At 37.6% G+C, this 21308-nt stretch overlaps 2 protein-coding genes and 1 pseudogene across 2 annotated transcripts; 2 read left to right on the forward strand and 1 right to left on the reverse strand.

The window, feature by feature from the left end:
• Window positions 1–4479: 4479 nt before the first annotated feature.
• LOC137731687 (RNA-binding (RRM/RBD/RNP motifs) family protein) lies at window positions 4480–8840 on the forward strand. The gene is made up of 6 exons (XM_068470871.2): window positions 4480–4643; window positions 4728–4854; window positions 5617–7315; window positions 7608–7907; window positions 8202–8461; window positions 8549–8840. The coding sequence occupies exons 1-6, from the start codon at window positions 4583–4585 to the stop codon at window positions 8742–8744; spliced, it is 2643 nt and encodes an 880-aa protein (XP_068326972.2). The 5' UTR covers window positions 4480–4582; the 3' UTR covers window positions 8745–8840.
• A 245-nt stretch (window positions 8841–9085) lies between these two features.
• Window positions 9086–10795, reverse strand: LOC137731688 (large ribosomal subunit protein eL14y). Its single transcript, XM_068470872.2, has 5 exons — window positions 10650–10795; window positions 10432–10533; window positions 9622–9751; window positions 9422–9534; window positions 9086–9304 (listed from the first exon to the last, which is right to left on the reverse strand). Exons 1-5 carry the CDS (start codon window positions 10650–10652, stop codon window positions 9251–9253), a joined length of 402 nt encoding a protein of 133 aa, XP_068326973.1. The 5' UTR covers window positions 10653–10795; the 3' UTR covers window positions 9086–9250.
• A 7283-nt stretch (window positions 10796–18078) lies between these two features.
• On the forward strand, window positions 18079–18751 carry LOC148690040 (uncharacterized; annotated as a pseudogene).
• The last annotated feature ends 2557 nt before the right edge of the window (window positions 18752–21308 follow it).

A 21308-nucleotide genomic window follows, 5' to 3' on the forward strand; every position in this document is an offset into this window, starting at 1 on the left:
GTCAATGAGGAGTCTTAAGCTGGTTTTACATTCATCTAGAGACACCCTAATTTTAGGGTTAATGCATGTATTAAAATAGAAAATTTATTATCTTTAATCATCTCTCAATCTTTTTTTTTGGTCAAAATCATCTCTGAATCTGTTAGCAAGAAATTATAAAATTGTCACTGCCCATTTGTGGATATCATGGTAATGGGAATTATGTAGTTTCTGCGAGCATATTCATTCACCTTTACAATACATGTCTCACATATACAAAGACTACAAAATTTCTTCGATACAATCGATATTTTCATAGAAATATTCAAAAAATCAGATAAAGATATGGAAATGGGGGGCGAAGTCTAAACTTTGCCTCATCTCGAGGAACTCTTATTAAGGCTAAAATCGACAGATATCGTAGATATTTCAGACACATATGTTAAAGATCAGATAAACTCTTATATTTCATCAAAACTAATATTTGACAATCCCTAATGCTTCATTTTGTAATTTTCATCATTTTCATTAAAAACAACCAATACTGTTATTTGATATATTCGTCGATATTTTCATAAACTTGCATAAATGTGAGTCAAACCAATAACTTTATTTCACATCTAAAGCCAAAACAAATGGTTTTGAAAAAAATATAGTAGCTTAACAACAAAACCTCAGAATGATCATGAAGATTTTCGTTCAGCTTATTTTATTGATAAATTTGGCCAACTAACTATTATAATTTCAATTTGGTGACCCACTTTAATAGAAAGTCTTTGAAGTTTCTCCCCTCCTTTTTTTAATAACTGAATTATAGAGTAATTTTAAGCTTTAATGGTTCACACCTTTTCAACTCCATAAGCATCTCCAAAAGGAGTCTTTATTTAAGGACTCCGCCGTTATATTTGAGTACTCATTTCAAGACTTAAACGAAATTTTTGTGTTCTTAAAGGAATATTACCTCTAATGGGAGTCCTTATAATATAATCCCTAAATTTGAAGTTTTTATGATTTTATATGATAATTTGATTGGGTGCACATTTTTTGTTTATGTTAACCTTTTTTTAATTAATTAAAAGCATTTAAAGCATTAGAAGCTTCAATTAAGATTATGGGTCCCATTCTCCATTCAAGATTATGTTTTTGTGCAGCTCCTATATATGGGTACGTACACTATATATCTGGTAAGTGCCTATGCTTTAAGAACTCACTTTTTCGATCTATTGAAGATTCATTTTGTAATATACTTTTACAGATTACCAAAAAAAAGAAAAGAGTAAAACACATAATTCAGTCATAACACATAAAATTTTAAACGCGACTTTTATGTTAATATATGACACGTGTTGTTTGCTAAATAATTCCGTATATTTCAGTCTTGACACTAGGATCATTTTTCCTTCTTGTTCTTTTGGGTTTTGTAGAATTTGGTGTCAGAATCTAGAAGTTTGTTTTTCATTTGTAGCACCTCACCATCAACGGCATTTCCACGATATTTTAGTAATATCGTGAAGTTAAATCTAACTTTGGAACCAAAATTCAAGATATAGATTTGAATTTTATAATTTTCTAATCAAACAAATGGTTGAATTGGGAACGACGGCAAGAAGAAGGCCCCTTGAATTTTATGATTAGAAAAACAAATGGTTGAATTGGGAACGACGGCAAGAAGAAGGCCCCTTGAATTTTATAATTTTCTAATCAATTAGGAATGATGTAATACGCTTGAGGTTTCAACGTAAAATTAATTTATAATTTGAGGAATTGGCTGAAGTCTTGGGACTTTATTCTCACAATTTCACATGCAGTAGGTCCCGACAATATAGCGATCGAAGCGTGGAAGGTTATGGGAGAGACGGGTATTGCATGGCTCACAGACCTTTTCAACAAGATTTTAAAAATGAAGAAGATGCCAAATGAGTGAGAAAGAGCACTTTGGCGCCTAGAATAACGGTGACATACAAAATTATATGAACTATAGGGGTATTAAGTTAATGAGTTGTACAATGAAGTTTTGGGATGGCGTAATTCAACATAGACTAAGGTAAGAGATAGGGGTCTCAAACAATCAATTTAGGTTCATGTCAAGGCGCTTGACCATGGAGACAATCTTTCTCTTATGAAGATTGATGGAACAATATAGAGATATGCAAAAGAATTTGCACATGGTTTTTATAGATTTAGAAAAAGCATATGATAGTGTCCCCAGTAAATTTTTTTTTGGAGGATTCTAGAGAAGAATTGAGTACGAGTAGCATATATCTAATCAAAAAAGGATATGTTTGATGAAGTAAGGACGTCAATAAGAAATCATGAAAGATAAACTGAAAGCTTTCCATAGCCATAGGGTTACACCAAGGCTCAACTTTAAGTTCTTACCTTTTTGCATTGGTTATGGATGAGTTAACAGGATATATTCAAGATGTTATCCCTTTTGTGTATGCTTTTTGCAGACAATATAGTGTTGATAGATGAACTCAGGAGGGAGTAGCAAAGCTTAATCTTTGGTGGGAAGTGTTAGAATCTAAAGGTCTTGGCATAAGTAGAGCAAGTTTAGTGGGAATGAGCATCCAAATGAGATATGGGTGATGATTGGAGATCAAGAAGTACAAAAAATCGAACGCTTTTCGCTATCTTGGATCTATCTTGCAAAAGAACGGAGAATTGGATGGAGATCTCAACCATAAAATACAAGTTGGATGGATGAAGTGGAAAAGCGCATCAGGTGTGCTGTGCGACCGTCGTATGCTACTAAAGCTTAAGGAAAAATTTTATAGGACAACAATAAGGCCAATAATGCTTTACGACACTGAATGTTGGGTTGTCAAGCATCAACACAGGAAAAATAAATTAGCTTAGCAGATATGAGAATGGTTCGTTGGATGTGTGGGCACATGATAAAGGACAAAATTAAAATCAGAGATATCTAAAGTGAAGTAGAAGTAACTGCAATTGAAGATAAGATGAGAGAAAATTAGTTAAGGTGGTTTGAACATGTGAACCGAAAAGATAATATAAAGATTAGGAGGAGAAAAATTGAGTGTTCATTTCTTCTTATTAGAGTGTCTATTTATAGGCTTACGATTTACATAGAAAATGTCTTAAATAATTATATATTACATATTGACTCATAATTTAATAGCCATTTCATAATAATAGGGTAAAATGTTGTTTGACCACTATAGAAAGTTGGTGACTTCTGTGGTGAACAATGCATAAGAGGCTCTTGGGTCAGTGCAGGTCCAATGTAAAATGAGGCCCAAGAATATTCAAACGAGGCCTTAGCATATAGATCTTAAAATAAGAAAAACTAACGAAAATGAATTCAAAATTTTAAGTTTTAAAAATAAGGACAAAATAAAGGGTAAAGTGAATAGTACTAGGATTGACTTTTTAGTGTAAAAATATGATTTTTCTTTAAAGTGAACAGTACCGTAAGTTTTTCATTAAAACTCCCCTTAAAATAAGAACAAGTGAACAACCAATCCATATACTCTAGCAGACAGATTACATTGTTATGCTTAAATTTTGCTTGAGTATTGAACATTTGAAACTCTCCTCTTTTTGTAAGTTAAACTCAATGATGGTAATCATACTTTAAAAGACTAACAACATGTTTGAAAGTATTTTTAAAATAACCAAAAAATTTTTTGGTTAAAGTGTTTTTGGGTGTCAAAAGCATTTGAAGTGCATTTTGGAAGAAACACTAGTTAGTTCTTACAAGAAGCACTTCAAGTGTTTTTTCAAGATTCACTTGTAATTTTACTAAAGATTAGTTCAAAAAGCACTTTCATCAAAATTGTTTACAGTAATTTTAAAATCACTTCCAAACAGAACCTAATCCACATGGCTTTTTATCATTTTTAATACATTTGATGTTATCTACACTAAGCGGTGGGGGAGTGGGCTAAACCTCACATTAGACTAACCATAATAATTTTGTTCAAAATTACCTTTGGCGAGATTCGAACTTAAGACCTCTCACTTACAAGTGAAGAATAATATAATTAGGCCGTAATACTAAGTAATAATGATAATTATACTGATTGATACTCAATTGAAAATGGAGAGTAAGTTGACATTGAAAATTCTAAAAACTAACTATTTGTATTTTTAATAAATAGGCTATCCTTTTCAAGTTGGTTTTGAGTTCAATTTGTGTAAACAGTTCCACTAAACAAGAATTTTCAAGAACAAATTTTGAATTAAAAAAAATTAAATTCAAGTTAAATACCAAACAATCTTTTAATTGCTCCCCGCGAAAGAAAAACATATATACATACAAAATAGAAAATAGAAATGGTAATTTCCAAAATATAAGGATCCTCTTTGGGAGGATCATGAGATCCTTAAATCGTGTTCGTTCATCGTACATCGTCCATCGTACAGCTAGAAAGTAATTTAAATATTTTTATTTAAAATTAAATATAAATAGTATCTGATGAAAACTGATCGCACGATATATAATAAACGAACACGATTTAACGATCTCCAATATCCACACAAAAAGAGGATCCGGAGAGGATCCTCGTTCATTTCCAAAAACCTTTGCAAAACCCCTCAATTCCCACCAGAGAGAAAAAGAAAGAGAGCGGAGGCGAAGATGGCCCTCTCTCGTCTCCTCCTTCCGCAGCCATGGCATCATCATCATCTCCCCAAAACAGGTAAAACCCACTTCACCCAAAGCATCCTTGTTACTTTTCATCCAACACATTTTCTCACAAAATCGATTATATGTACCGTTTCAGCGCTTCCCATATCGACAAGATGGTGTTCTTCTTCGTTGAGCGGTGCGGCGGAGAAATCGTCGGGTTCCGAGAACTCAAAGGAGAAGGAGCGAAGAGCTGCAGCGGCTGATAAGTCAGATAACAGCAAGTGAGATTTTTTGAAACCCTGCAAAAGTTATTATTCCATTATATGTGTGGAGGAATGAACAATTCATGAAATTAGCCAACATTAAATTGTAGAACGATTCATGAAAAAACCCCAAATTGTAGAAAACCCGTACATTAAGCCCGTGATTTAGCACACAATGCCGAAAATGTAAAACCAAATTATCTTGTTGATCGAGTACATCAAGCATGTGGCGTGCCAACTATGCAAAAATAGTAATTCTGAACTACCCTAAAGTCTATGATAGTCTCCCTAAGTCTGTGATTGTCTCAATGCGGATGATGATACACGTGAAGAATCAATTGTAGATACAAACATAGGAAACGTTAGCCCGAACTCCCCATTTTTTGTAGATATTGCCAAATGGTATAAAAAATTACTCCTGGGAAATTTCATTTAGTGCTCAAGAGAGTCCGAGCAACCAAATAGAGATCAGAAAATTGTGTGCAGAACATATAGGCGTAAGCAAAAATATGCATAGTTGAGCAAAATATGTGCAGTGTATGCAGGCTTGCCATATACTCACGTTCTGAAATATTTTGGAAAGTAAAAAATACACGACTTATGGTACTTTCTGTAGTTTGCATTTTATTTTAGTTATTAATTAATTTGTGTGTTTTGGGGGATTGGCGTGGGAAGGTGTTGTGAAGGTGCAACTTCATCAGTCAATTGTATTTATAATGTGTTTGCCTGTATCTTATAATCGATCTTGGTTGCTAAGCCTTTGTAAAATTGGATTTATAGATATATGGAGATGCATAACAAAGTGGGAGGATCTTGGGATGCTCTGAAAGACATTTTTACTAATGTGAGGGAAAGAATGCTGGGAACTCCCCGATTTCAGAAGCAACGAACTATCAAAGCAATTGACTCCGCATCTGATAGGACAGTTCCGGAGGTTATTAAGACAAAGAATAGTCCACATGACACTGCAAATGATCAACCCAATTGTAGTATTCGAATGCCAAAAGTCACAAGAGACTCTGACGGTTTCAAGGAGAATGTCTCAATGAGTCTAAGAAATGATATAATTGGGGAATGCTCTTCGTTTGAAGTACATGATGCTACAGCTTCTAAACGAGTCGAGGTGCATAAACATATAGATAGTACCGAGCTTGGCAAGTCTAAAGGTACAGCTCAGGCCTCAGGAGGTGTACTTTGTTCTTCAGAGAACTTGGCTGGTGTCATTGTGTCTGATGCTAGAAAGGAGCATTATGGTTCAGAAAATGTAGAGAATAACTCAACAAATGTGTCATCGAATATAAGGGGGGAAGAATCTTTGAGCAGTTTTATTGGTGTGGCTGTATCTAATAAAAAAGGGAAACATGTTGGTCGTAAAACTGTTGAAAATGGTGCAAGCGGAAGTTTAGTTCAATCATCTGAGGCCTTCATGGATTCTCAAATCGATGAAAGATGTGTTACAGAAACTGCAGCTTTGAATATAACACGGAAAATATCTTCCAAGGATATGGGTCAATCAGAAGCCAAGCCTAAATCACACAGAAAACTAGAGGAAGCCGTGTCGGACAACATTGGGGTTCTCAAATCAGAAACTGAGTTCCAGTCCTGCTTAACACATCAGTTACCTGGTGAAGATTCTAGGATATTGCAAAAGGATGTTGCAAATGGATTCACAGAAGTTGGAAATCGAAACCGTCAATATGAGAAAACAACTTCAATATTTGATCAAACACGTACTGTAGGTACTGATGTGGGTAAAATGCCTGCTTTATCTAAAAAGGTGGGGTTGGCAGACATGTTTATGAGGACAATGAATGGTCAAAAAGATGGAAAACTGGCCAGTGAAAGGAGCGATGGTTTGTTGGCTTCAAATGGACTTTTGGGAGTTTTAAATGAAACAAATGAAACAAATGAAACAAATGAAACAACTAGAGATGAAGAAGATATGGGAAAAGGATTCAGCATCAATGGCTTAATTGGCTGCATTAAGGAGCTTCCTAGGGAATCCTTATTTGTTAAACCTCAGAACTGTGCTATCCTCAACAAGTCTGATGACATCATTAAAAACGGAGGCTCCGTTCCAAAGGTTCCAAGCCTTGCTGATTCACATAAGCGTGATGCTAAAGGGAAAGAAAGTTCGTCGAGAGGCCATGCCATGGGCAAGGGGACTAACTCTGTCAGTGGGAGTGAAGAACAACCATGTAGGGAAACCCCTCCCCTGACACAGACATATTCCATATCTGAAAGTGACAGTGATGACTTGAAAGTTGCATCTCCAAAAAAGTCAAAACAAACCCGGCAATTCCATCTTCCAACTGGTAAGGAAGGCTTCGAAAGAAAGGTATTGGTGAAATTTTTGCCTAAAAACGTAAAAGAAGGTAGTGTTCTTGATGTTCTTTGTTGTTGTGGGGACATCGTGAAGATACAGCTGCTTCCCTTAATCGAAGGAAGCAATTTCAGAAATGCTTGGGTTCATTTTAAGGTATATGGCAAAATGCTTACTTAAGGTTAAAATGTCCCTTTATTTTTTTAAACCAAAAGTATGTCCTTTTGTTTTCCAGTTACGGCTCATCATGTTCACACGTTTTTGTTCATACTGCTACAAGAAATTGAGAAAACTGTGAGTCTTATTATTTGTAGCTGAAATGACGAACTGTTCCCAACTCTGGTTGTCCTGAAGACAACTCATGGAATTGTGGCTGGTTGCATTGTATCTCGTAAGCAAAATCTAAGCCATTTCACAATTCTCTTGACTGTCCTTGGTATTATTGCAGACCCAGGAAGGATTACAGAAGGCTCTCGGGAAAACTGACCTCACTGTAAGAAATATCGACGCCTTTGTTGAGGCGGCTTCTTCAAGAGATGTGCCTAATAAGGGTACCGTTCCGAACCTGATTGGTGATCCTAAAGTTCCTACTGCATTGGTAAAGAATCCCACACGAACAGTTGTGATTAAACAGTTGACTGATGATATAAGCTCACATCACCTAAAAGAAGCTCTTGACTTCTGTGGAAGTGGCATATCCGGCGTTTTCTTGGGTTCCTCAAGCTCTGTTGCTTATGTGGAATTTGAGGTGAGCTTATTTACCCTTTGCTTCTGTATTTTTACTGAATAACAAAGCATCATGTTACCAAAACAAAGAAGGAAAAAAAATTATAAACCCATTTTCTATCGTTCTTGAAGTTAAAAAGTGGATAAAGGCTTGGGTTCCCGTTGTTCCGACTCTTGCATGTTAAACTATTGTTTCGCTGTGAATATTTATTTCACCTGGCTGGATACTGAATGAATCTTGTATTAAATTTTAGTGTTAAGCTTTCTCATCATAATATCATATTCTGGAATTCATCCTTTGAGTGCTTGATTTCAGACAGAAGAAGCCAAAGAGATGGCAATTACAGCACATACTATACGAGTTCAAGGAAAGCTTCTACCGATCTATAGAATTGATGTGCCAAGAACAACTGTGGTGAGGATTTCAAATTTCGACGAAACAGTATCACTGACACAAATCCAGCATATATGTACATCCCGCGGGGGGATAAAGCGTGCGAAGGAGAGATCCAAGGGCATTGTGGATGTGCAGTTCAAGCTTGCTGAATGGCCTAATATGTGGACCATCCTCAACAGGTAGTGTAATGCATATAAAGTGGAAGATGTTCATCGCCTTCATCCATTAAATGTTTCTGATATAGTCCGTCTGTCCCTTGTTTCTAGCCTGAACGGACTGAGATTCGAGGGCCACCGGTTGATCGCGCAGCCTGCACCTGTTTTCCCTCCGGAAGTCCTTCAAGCCCTTTGGAGTCAGCCAGACGAAAGAATTCATGTCCAATCTGTTTTACGCAGACTAATCCGCGACGCTGAACTAAATGTTGAAATCACTAACGTTGCTACCAAAGTTTATTTTGATTGAGTTATCATTGCAGTCTTTCATTCCATAAACTTTGTGACAAGTTCAAATTTGGCCACGCAAATTTGACATGTATAAAATTGTTCTAGGTTTAGACCATCATCTTCTTCCTCCTCATCAATACCAGTCTTCAAACCCGTAACCATGAGGATTTATGCTCGCGCGCTTACCACAAGGCTGGGAAACAGACTGGTTCAAGGTTGATTAAATAGAGACTCCCGAGCGATGCAGCAACCAAACATGTATTGGTTGTGCACCCGCAACAGAGAACCTAAAAAACGCAAAGTAATGGTCTCGAAACAGACACTGTTCAAGAATGAATCTACCTCAAGACGACAACAAAATGCAGTATGACAGAAAATTCATCCAATAAAAAGTTCTCCATCTGTCAACAATATTGGAAACTGCTCTTGAAAACAAAATTCGATCGAAGATAAAGAAAGGGATTACAATCACACTACATTGAAAAGATTCCATAACAAAATTGTAAACTTCACGACCGAAATTGCTTAAGCTGTAGCCTTTTTCAATTTTGCAAGCTCGCTCCTGACCAGTCCGGCCCTCTGCAAATCAGGTAAACATGTTAGTTTGGGATGGTTCAACATGACAAGGACAAGAAAATAACAGTAATCATCTAAATGATTAAGATAAATAACGTCATGGTAAGGAGCATAACCAACCTTAATCTTAGCCAACATGAGCTTGAATCGGTCAAAGTCGTTAAGAGATGCTCTTCTCTTCTGAACAATCAGTTTTCTACCCCACGAGCTGTTCTCCCACTTCTTCTTCACATCTGCCAACATACATACAATTATGAAAAGAAAACAAAGGCGCGGGAAAGAAAACAAGACTATCATTATTTATGGATAATGGAGTGAACCAGCGGCTTCCATCGCGGCAAGCAATTCCTTCTTCTTGGGCACCCTCTTGATATCAATCTTGATGTCAGTGAGTGAAAGTCTCTTGAAGTTCATTTGCGACCTCACCATATTAGGAGCATCGACAAGAGCCTACAAAGGACAAAAAGCAGAATTACGAAATCAAAACCATGATATACACAAATGAATTCAGTGTCGAAGACACAAATAAACTGCATAATATGAATGAAATTCTATGAAAGATCAGTAAACACATGAGAGGTGGGAACAAGTTCGAGTTGGAGCCCAACCTGACACCAACTGAAATATTTACAAAAATGACATTAACCCGAACAAAAACCCAGAAAACAAAAACTTCAAAAGGGACTATAAAAAATTGTGCAAAGAGCGTGAAGCTTCAGAACTAATAACTGGATCCACATTTGCATTTTCAACAAAGATTTAACAATAACCGTCCATGTTCCTTCTAAAGGGGAACTCCACTGAAGCAGATTTCAGTACAGAAATACAGAGCAACAACGTGGGCGATACAAATTCCGAAAACCCTAACCGCATTCAAATACACAGTGAAAATTCACACGCCCATAGGTTCTAACACAAGCTTTGATTTACCTTCTCATAAGGTACAAAAACACAAATTCCCAATACTCATTTCATGAATTTATTAAAATAAATATCATATAAAACCACATATCAAGCATAAATCTGAAGAAATAAAATACAGGCAATTGAAAAAAAAAGGAATGCAATTCTAAATTATTTACAGAAAAGTAAAAGTGAAATTATGATATACAAAAAAGGAAGAAGGGTACCCTGTTCTGGTCAAGGACGTCGACGATGACGACGAGCTTCCCATAGTCCTCGCCGTAGTTGACGAGAGCCACCCTTCCGATCTCGACGTACCTCTTGAAAGGCTGTCCAAAAAAACACAAACAAAACAGAGTGAGATCAAAAAATAAGAACGAAACAAAGTCGCATTGAGAGAGAATATAGAGGAGGAAAACGCCATGGATGAGAAGGGAAGGCTCACCATTTTTGGTTCTGGTGAAGTGTGTGATGTGTGAGGACTTCCGAGGAGGCGGAGCTTTGAAGAGAAGAGAAAATGGTAGCGGAGGATTAGGGTTTTTCTTATGGTCTTTGTAGGATGCTGTGGACCGTTCGATCCTCTTTAATCTTGAGTTTGGTTCGGAAATTGGGTTGGCTTTTGTTATCACTTTTGCTGCTAATGGGCTTTTACATGAACATCAAGTACGGCCCAAAGTCATCTAGTTGGGTCATTCTTCAGGGGCTTTAAAACCATTTCTAATCGAAGGAGGGCCAAATGACTCGTTTTAACCATCCCACCCTCTAATAAATTAATATTTTAATTAACAGTGCATGACCATATTTCTTACCATCTCCAACCGAGAGCCAGGGCAAGCATATTCCTGTCACAAAAAACCATCTCCAACCGAGGGCCGAAGGGCCAAACATAATTTATTATTTTAATTGAATTACTATGGTTTTAGCCTGGCCCTCGGTTGGAGACAGTTTTTGGGCTATTTTGGGCCTCTGGCTCTCAGGACCCTTCGGTTGGAGATGGTCTAAGGATGTAAAACATATCAGACCGAACTGGTCTAATGACATGTATACTAATCTGTAATTCGCACAATGAGTTTGAATTGAGGAGTTGGGTTTAGGAGTAGGGATGTCAATGGTTCTATGATTACTATCCTTATCCTTTGTATGTATTTTTCCTTCATATGCTTTGTGTGTGGGCATATGCTATAAAAAATTATAATTAGAATTAGCATATGCCCACTCACAAAGTGTGTGTGAATATATATATTTTTTTAAATGAAGGGAGAGAAGAGGTGAGAAGAAGAGAGAGAGTGTGTGAGAATGGGATGAGAGGTTTTTTTTTATTTTTTTATTTTTTAATTTTTATTTTTTAATATATATATTAGAGATGTTAAAATCATATGTAGGTGATGCTTTATAAAACAAAAATAGCAAAATTTGCATTCTTGTGATTCTTAAATTGCTCATAATTTTTATTTTTAGTCAATTTTAATCAGAGGGTTAGAATAGTGGTTTTGTGGAGTTTTAGTTGACAACCAGAGTTCTATTAATATGTAGTGTTTAGATAAAATATTCAACTTGAAAAATCTGGACTATTCATAAAATTAAAATAATAATTATGAATAGCAAATTCAATCATCTAAAGTGCTTTCTTAATCAAATCGCAAAATTATTTTTCGTGAAAGAGTTGGAAGCAAACTACATTTTTTATTTTATTTTATAACATATATTCCAAACAAGGTGGGGTTGGTGGGTTGGATCAAAGGCTAAAATCACCCAACCGAACACTATATTTGAAAATTTCCTTCATACCTGACTCGTTAGGGGCAAAGCCCTACAGAGATTCAAATTCATGGGGAAAATTGTCATCCCTACTAGTTTGCCATAATTGGAAAAATATTGTTGATATGTATATCTTTCCAACCTGATGCACCTAATAAGAGGAGGCCACGTGGAAGCAAGCCTGAAACAAGGGACCAAGAAAAAGGTAATATGGCTCACAAGGATTCATCCATAGATATAGCTAGTATCCCAGCAAGAAGTGGCCGCTTGAAACAAGAAATAGGTCGGCAATAGCTGGATGGTGGACTTGGCGGATGGCTTGGAACACTTGAAGGACCATTCCAGAAGGGAGAATGGCAGAACTAATTGTTCGGGCTAGATCTGTCCCTCACACAACTCCCCTGGGTCTTGCCTGTCGGGCAAGATTTGCTGCTTGGTGTATTGCAATATGAGTTTGTTATTACTTTGAATAGTGCCTTTATGGAGCCTTTGTTGAGGCTCTCAATCAAAACTAATATGGGTATGAGCGTGTTATCGTTTTCTTTGTATAACGAATTGTTCTTTTTTGGTTATTAAATGGATTGATTACTTGCGCCACAAGATTTTTAGACTTCTTAGTTGGATTGTTTACAGATGGGTCCTCATGGAAAAGTACTATTTGCTTAGGGTGAGTTGCCCTCTATCACTTCTCACTTCTCACATAGGCTTGTTGCCTATTTCTTGGCAAAAATGATTTTCAATTCTTCCTGGGCTGCCAATTGTTCGAGCCCAATCTTCTTGCTACTTTTTGCGTTCTTGGGCCTTCAATCGCACTAAGCCCAACATTAAATATCCACGTAAACGGTTCCCCTTTAATCATTGTTAAGTCTGCTAATCATGACATTGATAATGATTAAAATCAACTGCATGCCAAAACTAGGTATTAGCACCTCTTAATTAGCCATTTTAAATAAACGTTTGCACTAACCCACAATTTGCAACATTACTTACCTACTCGTTAAATAACTTCAATTTCACTCTTTTTGGCCACTTCCTTGAACAAACTTCAATTTCACTCTTTTTGGCCACTTCCTTGAACAAACTTGATTCTCTGAACTATCAAACTCTCTTGAATTTTTAGCCGTTTCTTGCCTCGTTTTCTAGCCACTTTTTTCACTCTTTTTTATCGAATTCAACAATGTCTCCCAAATCGTGCCCTGCGTACGAGTCTGGAAAAGGGATTTTCACTCTTCGTCGTAGACTCAACGGCTTTCATCGTCATTGGCCTGGCCTTAATCTGCCCATTTTCTTCAAGGAAGGGGGAGTGCATTCATTAGGGCCCGCCTAGACTACCAAAGTTCCTATTGCTGTGGAAAGCAACATGCCTGTTGCCAACTGGTTGACTCCCAATCCTTACACCTCTGAAGCAGGAATTTCTGCTTCAAAGTGGTTTCCCCTCAATGAAGGATAAAGCCTGGTCCAAGTGGGTGGACAAATTAGAGCCTATCTAGAGGAAGAAATGGATGGCAAATGACATCTATGAGCTTATCAAGATGTCCAAGACTACTATCCTCATCAAGCACGAGCTTCTCTCAATAGCTCTCATTTTCTGGAACACAAGGACTAATACTTTTGATTTCAGAGTGGGTCCCGTGTCTCCCACCATTTTGGACATGGCTTAGGTCTTTAGTTTAAGGTCATGAGGTAGGTGTGTGGACATTACACATGATTGATCATCACCATCACATCATGTTGCTGAAGGCTCAGAGGCTTCTCAGTCTATCACCAGCTTGGATTGTAACTCGACCACCTTTAAAAGTTATGGGCGCGTGCTTCATCCCTTTTGCCAATTAAATGTTCAACCTGCCTTCCCCCACTGCTGACCCAGCTCAGGAGCATATGTACTTTCTCCTATATTGGTTGAATAAACATGTGTTCCCCAACAAATCCAAATGAGTGAGGCTGGAATGGATCCCTTTGGTGGAGGCGCTGCATTCCTTTGACAATGTCGCCACTAACCCCTTCATTCTAGCACATATCTATCATTTGCTTTTTGAGATGACAAAGGACCAGCCCTTTAAGACCAACGTCAATGGAGCTACTTAGATGGTGTAGCTCTGGCTTCAATGGTATTTCCCAAAATTGCGGGCTTCAAACTTGGTGTTTCCAGGGGAAGTAGCTCTCACTCGAATTTTGACAAAGGACTCCACCACCAACCACTCTACCTTAGCCTGCTTTTATTTCTTCAGAATATGTAAGATTAAGGCTGATCTTGAGTGGGGTGCCTCAATGCTTAGGAGATACCCTTGGATTTTGGACAACCTCTTCCAGGATTCCTTTGGGGAGAATGTTAACAGCTTCTGTGAGGAGAAATTCATTAGCTGGATCCAACAAAGGGATTTTGCATAGGGAGTAAGGAGTAACCAAGCGGGCTATGAATGCGGCCTGGAGGTCTACCACCCCAACTTCTATGTAGACAATTGGGGTTTAGACATGCAATCCCAGTCCCCTTCTTTGATTCAGTTTAGTGTGTAACCTTCTATCGCATTCATTCTTCTTCAGAGGCTACGATTCGAGTGAGCAGGCGTAGCTTGGAGTAATAATCAAGATAGCTCATAAGCGTACGACCCTTAATTTTGAGTGCACATCACTGTTCACCACTTAGTGAGAGGCTAAATGGTTTAGGAAATATGATGAAGATGTCAGAGAAACCCATGATAAGATCTTCGGGCAAGTTTTTTTCAAGTCATTTTCCAAGAAAGAAGAGTTTGAAAGCTGGAAGGAGGTCATCAATCAGAAAAACCAACTTCTACTGATAGGTAATCTACATTGTTGCCTCTTTCCTTTACTTCATATTTTCATGGTTTGTGATTGCTAACTCTCTCCTTGATCTTACAGCCCAAGGTAACTTTAATGAAGCAGGTGTCGAGATAGAAGAAAAAGAAGAGGCTACTGATGCCTTGGTTCTTCAAAAAGTTGCTGCAGAGGTAGCTAGGTAAGAAACTGGCTTTAGCCATGTTCCTGAAGATGCTGGGAACATCTCTGAGATGTTCAGTGAGTCAGAGACAAAAGCTGGGCCCGAAGTAGAGACTAGGGCTTATCGTCGAGTAATGTATGCTGTTGTAGAATCTTTTGATTCTAATCCTGAGGGGAGGTCTCAGGCTAGACCTGATCCCCCTACTCCAAGAGCCACTCCAACTAAGAAAAGAACCAGGTCTCAGACCTCTCAAGTCTCTAAGTCCCCTTTTGCCCTCCTAATTAAAGTGGACATCAAAAAACAGAAGTCTGCCAATAAGTGATTCAAACTTGATTTTCCTTTATTTAATTTCATCTCTTTAAGTTTTGAACTGATCATGTTCTCTCTTGTGATTAGGACCTACTATTAGCAAGAAGCTTGATTCTACCCCCAAGAAGATGAATGCAGGTGTGGAGGGGCAGCAAAGTGATAATGAGGTTATTTATAAGATCTTAAAGGAGTTGAAGGTAGTTTTCTTGAACTTTTAGTACTTAATTACTTCTAAAATTCATCTCTTGTACTCAACTAGTTCTGTTGTTTTCCAAAACAAGCTTCCAAAGCAGAAATGACTTCCTAAACCGAGCCCTCTTTACCTCCAACCCGACATGTGCCCCTTTCTTATCCTCAGGTTAAGCCTTCAGTCGGGCGAGCACCAGCTCCTTCTTCTTCTTCCATTCCTTCAACACTGGTAGTGACCCCCACCTCCCAATCTAATCTAACAACTATAGAGATGCTTCACTTTGTAGAAGGTGATAGTACCTCCGTAAGTTCTTTTTTCTTAAGCAATTGTAAGATTTTCTTAACGTCTTTTTACTTTGAATTTATGCTTGGTATTCTGTCTTTGCCAGCCTTTCCCCTTGCCAGAAGCTACCAATCATCCAACATTAACCGCTAAGGAGCCCATAGTCCTTAAGATACCAGTTGTCTCAGAGACGACTAGTCCCAGGGCTTCTCATGCTCATACTTAAGCAAGCCAACCAACTTCCTCCCAGGCAGCTACACCAACACATCTTCCTCCCAAAGCACAAGGCCCCCTACATACAAACCTACTCCCGATCTTGTCTTTTCCTAATTCAGGTCAATATTGCTCCATTAATTTGTCTTTTTTTCTTTTTAATAGTGATGTGAAAATTAACTTGGCACACAAATTAAACCCTGTTTGTGACAATTGTAGTATATATGCAAGTAGAGATCGTTCTAAACCGGGGATTAACTAGGGATGCTAATCAACACAAATAAGACTCAAAAACACTAAACTAGACTCTATAGACTCAAAGCTAACTTTAAACACTCAAAACAGCAACAAACAATAAAAAAGACTCAATTCTAGACCTAACAAGTGATTTTGACGAAAATAAAACTTAACTTGACTCAAAAGACTAAAAGAAAATAGAGTTTGACTCAAATAAGAAGACTTAATGAAAAAGGGATTATTTTTGACGAATTTAAAACTTAAAACAGAAACTTTGCATAAAACACTTTATAAAAACGAATTTGGTGAATTTAAATGGGTGAAAGGCTAGTTAGAGGGTCATTCTCCACACATGACATATGCATATAAACCAATTTCCAGTTATTATTCCTTTAGACTATGAATGACAACACCCCAAGTTAATTGCGTCACACAACCAACCATCAGATTTCCCTTATTTTATTGAATTAAATGAATACTCATTACAATCAAATTATCTTTCTCAAGTTCTCTATATGAAACGCATAATAAAGATACATATCAAAAGTCATTAAGTTTAATGGAAATCATAAACATTGACAAGGCATTCATCACTATGAAACACATAAGACTCATGCCAAGGATTCATTGAACACGATTGTGACTAGCAACCTCCACTACTTGTGAATATAAGTGAATAACTATTATGTGAAACTCCTTTATACTATAGCATCAAATTCATGCATGCAAATTAAGTGTCAACCCTCAATCAACATACATAAACAAGTTTTAATAACCCAGATAAGCAAATCACATTCAAGACTCAAGAAACAATAACCGTATGTAATCAATTCATATAAAACATATAATCATGGCTTCAAATTCACCTCCAACTATAAAGAAATTAATTCCACATGTTCATCATAATTGAAAACCAAATTAAAACAAACATTGAACTAAAACTAAGGATATGATACACCTAGAAACACTCCACACTCTAATGGCATGCACGGTACTCCTTTGGATGGCAGATTGCACAAGTTTTCTTCTCATTCCTTCCTTACTTGCGGCACTAGGGTGATGTGGTATGAATTATGGCTTAATGTTTGAATGTATGAATGAGGGGGTGGTGGTTGAATGGTGCGGCAAAGGCTTGTATGTATAGGCTAGGTTATGCACAATTTTTGAAGGGAAAAAGATTGCACAATCCTATGGGAAAAGGACTAGGGTTTGGCAGAAACCAAGGGGGAAAGGGATAGGGAAATTTGCCAGAAATCAGGGCTTCTAGAAACTAGGTATTTTGTGGCATAAATTGGACTTCTATAAGGGATAAAGGGTGCGGCACCTATTTAGGAACAGGTAAGGTCTTCTAGAACCATATATTTAGGTGTTCTAATGTCATTTGGAGTCCCCTTTGCAGCAAGAATTAAGGTAGCAAAAGATTAGGATATGATAAGATAAGATAAGATTGGATAAGGTTGTTTAGATAATGTTCCTTCTTTGTAGCTGATTCCTTATCTTCAAAACTTTCAATTTTGCTTCTTCCACTCTTTAGCACATTCCTAGACACCTTTGGTCTTCAAATTCGTCCATCCATCTTGCTCCACTCATAAGCTATCCAATTGATGCCTAAAACTGCTCCAAATAGCTCCAAAATGCACTTTCTTGCCACTTTGCCATTAGGACCTACAAACACACGAAAATAGCTTAAAAGACTATAATAAGTAGTAATTAGCCAACTAAATGCAAGGAAACAACATAACTAAGTAGCATAAATATGCTCCTATCAAATAGGCGTCTAGTGAAGGCTCGGGCAAGTCTTTTCAGCCCATTACTGGAGCTTTAGGGATTCTAATCCCTCGGCCTAGAAAGGTTGCTACTGCTGAATCCTCTCCTTCTGTTCCTGCTAAGTTTGCCAACATTACTGCTGCTTCTAGTGGCACTAGTGTGATGCCTCATCCTGTAGCTTCTCGTCCAGCTATGACCTCTTTGCCCAAGCTAGTAAGAAAATTTGGGCAAATTAGGACTAAGATGAGATCCCCAAGGCACTTTTCTGAGCCTCAACATCTCCATGAGCAGTGTAGGATCTTCAGAGAATGGATGCAAATGGATTTTTCTACCCTTTTAGTCTTAAGGCTCTTCAAGATGCTGAGAAAGCTTTCATTGAATTATACCAAGCCCAACAGATGACTAAGGTGCATTATGAGTCATTCATTTCCTTCTATGAAAATCGAAGGGCTTTGAGGGATCGGCATCTTAAGGCCGAAAGGCAAGCCAACAAGATGAGGTGCTACAAGGGGAAGCATATTCGGACCTCCACTACTCTGCAACAGTTGGTGGAAGAGGGCTCTACCATGGAGGATCGGATAATGGTGGTAGCTGCTGAGATCCAGAAACTGGAGGAACAACTTTATGCTCTGAAGGTTGAGCATATGACCCTTTCGAGCAACTATATAAGAGGATCGAAAAGGTAAAGAAAGTAAACCACGAAGTAGAAGAGTCTGAAGCCCAGCTAGCCAACAATAATATAGCTTTAGAAAAGCCAAGTCGCACTTTTACCATCATGCAAAATTATCATTCTAGGATAGCTACTTTGGCTAAAGATGTAAAGTTGTTAATTTAGGGCTTATGTACTTCCCCGATTATTGAATGCAAAGATCTCTCGCTACTTCGTTATTTTGCTTACTTATTTACACTTTTCTAATATAAACAACTGCTTTAGACACATAAACGGGGCATCACCCCTTCTCTAAGTATTATACTTCATTAATATAACAGTTTCTAACATCCCAAAAAGTGGGGTGGCACTTCTTTAGAAATTTAGCATTGTTTGGATGTTTCTGTAAGTCTCCCTCTAAGTTTGCCAAGTAATACGCTCATCGGTCTAATACTTTGGTAATTGTAAAAAGGCCTTCCCAAGTAGGACTCCATTTCTCAAAACCTCTAACTTGAGCTCCCAAGGGAAAAATTGTTTTCCATACCAATTCTCTTTCTTTAAAAATCTTCAGTCTTACTCTTTTATTGTAAGCTCGAGCAACAACCTTTTTCCCTTCTTAGATCTTGTTTAGAGCTTCAATTCGGGCAACATCCAAATCCTCAATTCCTTGACACATAGCCTAAATAAATTCATCATTATGTAGGCCAAATTGGTTCTCAAGCTTCACAGAACTCACATTAATCTCCATAGGGAGCACTGCATCTTACCCGAATTCTAATGCGTAAGGAGTAATCCCAGTTCCTGCTCTTTTTGAGGTTCTATAAGCCCAAAGAGTATCTCTTAACTTCTCATGAGACCTTTCTGGGCTATCTGCCACCATTATTTTAATGATGTTCACTAATATCTTGTTGCTAGCTTCTGCTTAACCATTAGATTGGGGATAATAAGGGCTAGACTGGATCATCTTTATCTTAAACTTAGCTGCAAACTCTTCCACTTCTTTTGAACTAAATGATGGCCCTCTGTCTATAATAATCATTTCAGGCACCCCATATCTATGTAGGATTTTGGTCTCAATGAACTTCTTCACAACAGCTGAATTAATGGTCTTCATAGATGAAGCCTCAACCCATATAGTAAAGTGATTAGTTGCCACAATTATGAAGGTGTGTCCTTTGCTGGAAGCTGGGTATATTTGCTCGATAAAGTCCATGGTCCATCATCTAAAAGGCCATGGCTTTACTACTAGATTTAATGGTACCAATGGTGTATATTGAAGGGGTCCATGTCTTTGACATTCCTCACATCCTCTAGCATAAGCTTTATAATCTTTCTTCTTATTGAGCCAAAAGTAGATATATCTTCTCAACAACCATCTCATCATTGTTCCTGCTTAGTGCGCCCCACAAATGCCTTCATGTACCTCAGCCATCACCCTAATTGATTCTTCCACACCCAAGCATTTTAATAAAAGTCTTTCTTAGCAAAGTTTTATCCCACATAACAAACTTAGTTGTCTGTCGTCTAATCTTCTTACCAGTGGAAAAAGAATGGTCCTTCAAGTACTGGATGATAGATGTTCTTCAGTCCTCTATCTCAGGCTCTTTAGTCATTACATCCATGCTAAATCCTCTCTCAAAGATAGAATGGAGACTTCTTCTTTGTATCTCTACTTTCATCTCAGACCCTCTTTCTTGAACCTGTGCTTCAGAAGCACTCTGTGGCATTTCATTGGCAATCAAATTTGCTTATCTGGGAATATGGCTAATTGTTGCTTCATTACCCCAATATCCTAATAATTAAGTAGCTTCCAAGTAATACCCTGCCATTATGATATGTCTGCACTTGTACTCTCCATTTAATTGATTAATCACCAACTTAGAATCACCATATACTTTTATTTCAGCTGTTTTCAACTTTATTAGAATTTCTAAGCCAATGATCAGTGTTTCATACTCTGACCTGTTGTTGGTAGTATCCTTTTAATCCAGAAGAAATGAGTAACAATGTTGGACTTCTTTTGGATCAATGATGACAATTCTAGCTCCTGCAGCATGTTGTGTACAAGACCCATCGAAATATAATCTCCAAGGAATGATTCATACGCTAGTTATTCTTTTTACTTCTTGCTGTATCCATTCCTCCTTACCTGACTAAGTCTTACTACGTGGGATCCAGAGGCTAGTCATTTCCAAAGTTCTAGGGATGTTGATGAGTTCCTCCTTGGATTCTTAGTGCTTTGCTAGGAAGTCTGCAATTGTTTGTCCCTTTACTGCCCTTTAAGGTACGTATTGGAAATTGAACTCTGATAGCGCTAGGATCAATTTCCCAATTCTTCCAGTTAGCATTGGCTTGGACAACATGTACTTGATCATATTAGTTTTGGCAATTATATGGATATGGTAAGGTAACATATAGTGCCTTAATTTGCTGGCAGTAAAGTACAAGGCTAAGCATAATTTTTCAATTGGGGTGTGTCTTATTTCTACTCCGTAAAGATCCTACTGAGGTAGTATATCGCCTGCTCCTTTCCCCTTTCATTATTTTAAGCCAATAAACTCCCTATTGACTTCTCAGATGTTGAAATGTAGAGCTTCAAAGGCTTCCTCCTCTGGGGAGGCATGGGCACTGGATAAGAGGCTAGATAAGTATTCACTTTATCAAATGCCTCTTGGTGTTGAGGGCCCTATTCAAACTTCTCTTGATTCTTCAATCTTAGCAAATGAGTCAAATGTTGGATCAT

This window comes from Pyrus communis, chromosome 16 (genome assembly GCF_041283825.1).
Source record: "Pyrus communis isolate YQ-2024b chromosome 16, ASM4128382v1, whole genome shotgun sequence".
NCBI lineage: Eukaryota > Viridiplantae > Streptophyta > Magnoliopsida > Rosales > Rosaceae > Pyrus > Pyrus communis.

Bases quoted from the DNA above. Each gene is read 5' to 3' on its own strand.
- LOC137731687 (XM_068470871.2), top strand. From the start codon at position 4,583: ATGGCCCTCTCTCGTCTCCTCCTTCCGCAGCCATGGCATCATCATCAT. The intron at 4,855-5,616 runs GTGAGATTTTTT...TTGGATTTATAG, and splicing joins GATAAGTCAGATAACAGCAA to ATATATGGAGATGCATAACA. The intron at 7,316-7,607 runs GTATATGGCAAA...GTATTATTGCAG, and splicing joins ATGCTTGGGTTCATTTTAAG to ACCCAGGAAGGATTACAGAA.
- LOC137731688 (XM_068470872.2), bottom strand. The intron at 9,752-10,431 runs GTACCCTTCTTC...TGTCCTTTGTAG, and splicing joins ACGTCCTTGACCAGAACAGG to GCTCTTGTCGATGCTCCTAA. The intron at 9,535-9,621 runs GTTCACTCCATT...GTATGTTGGCAG, and splicing joins TGCCGCGATGGAAGCCGCTG to ATGTGAAGAAGAAGTGGGAG.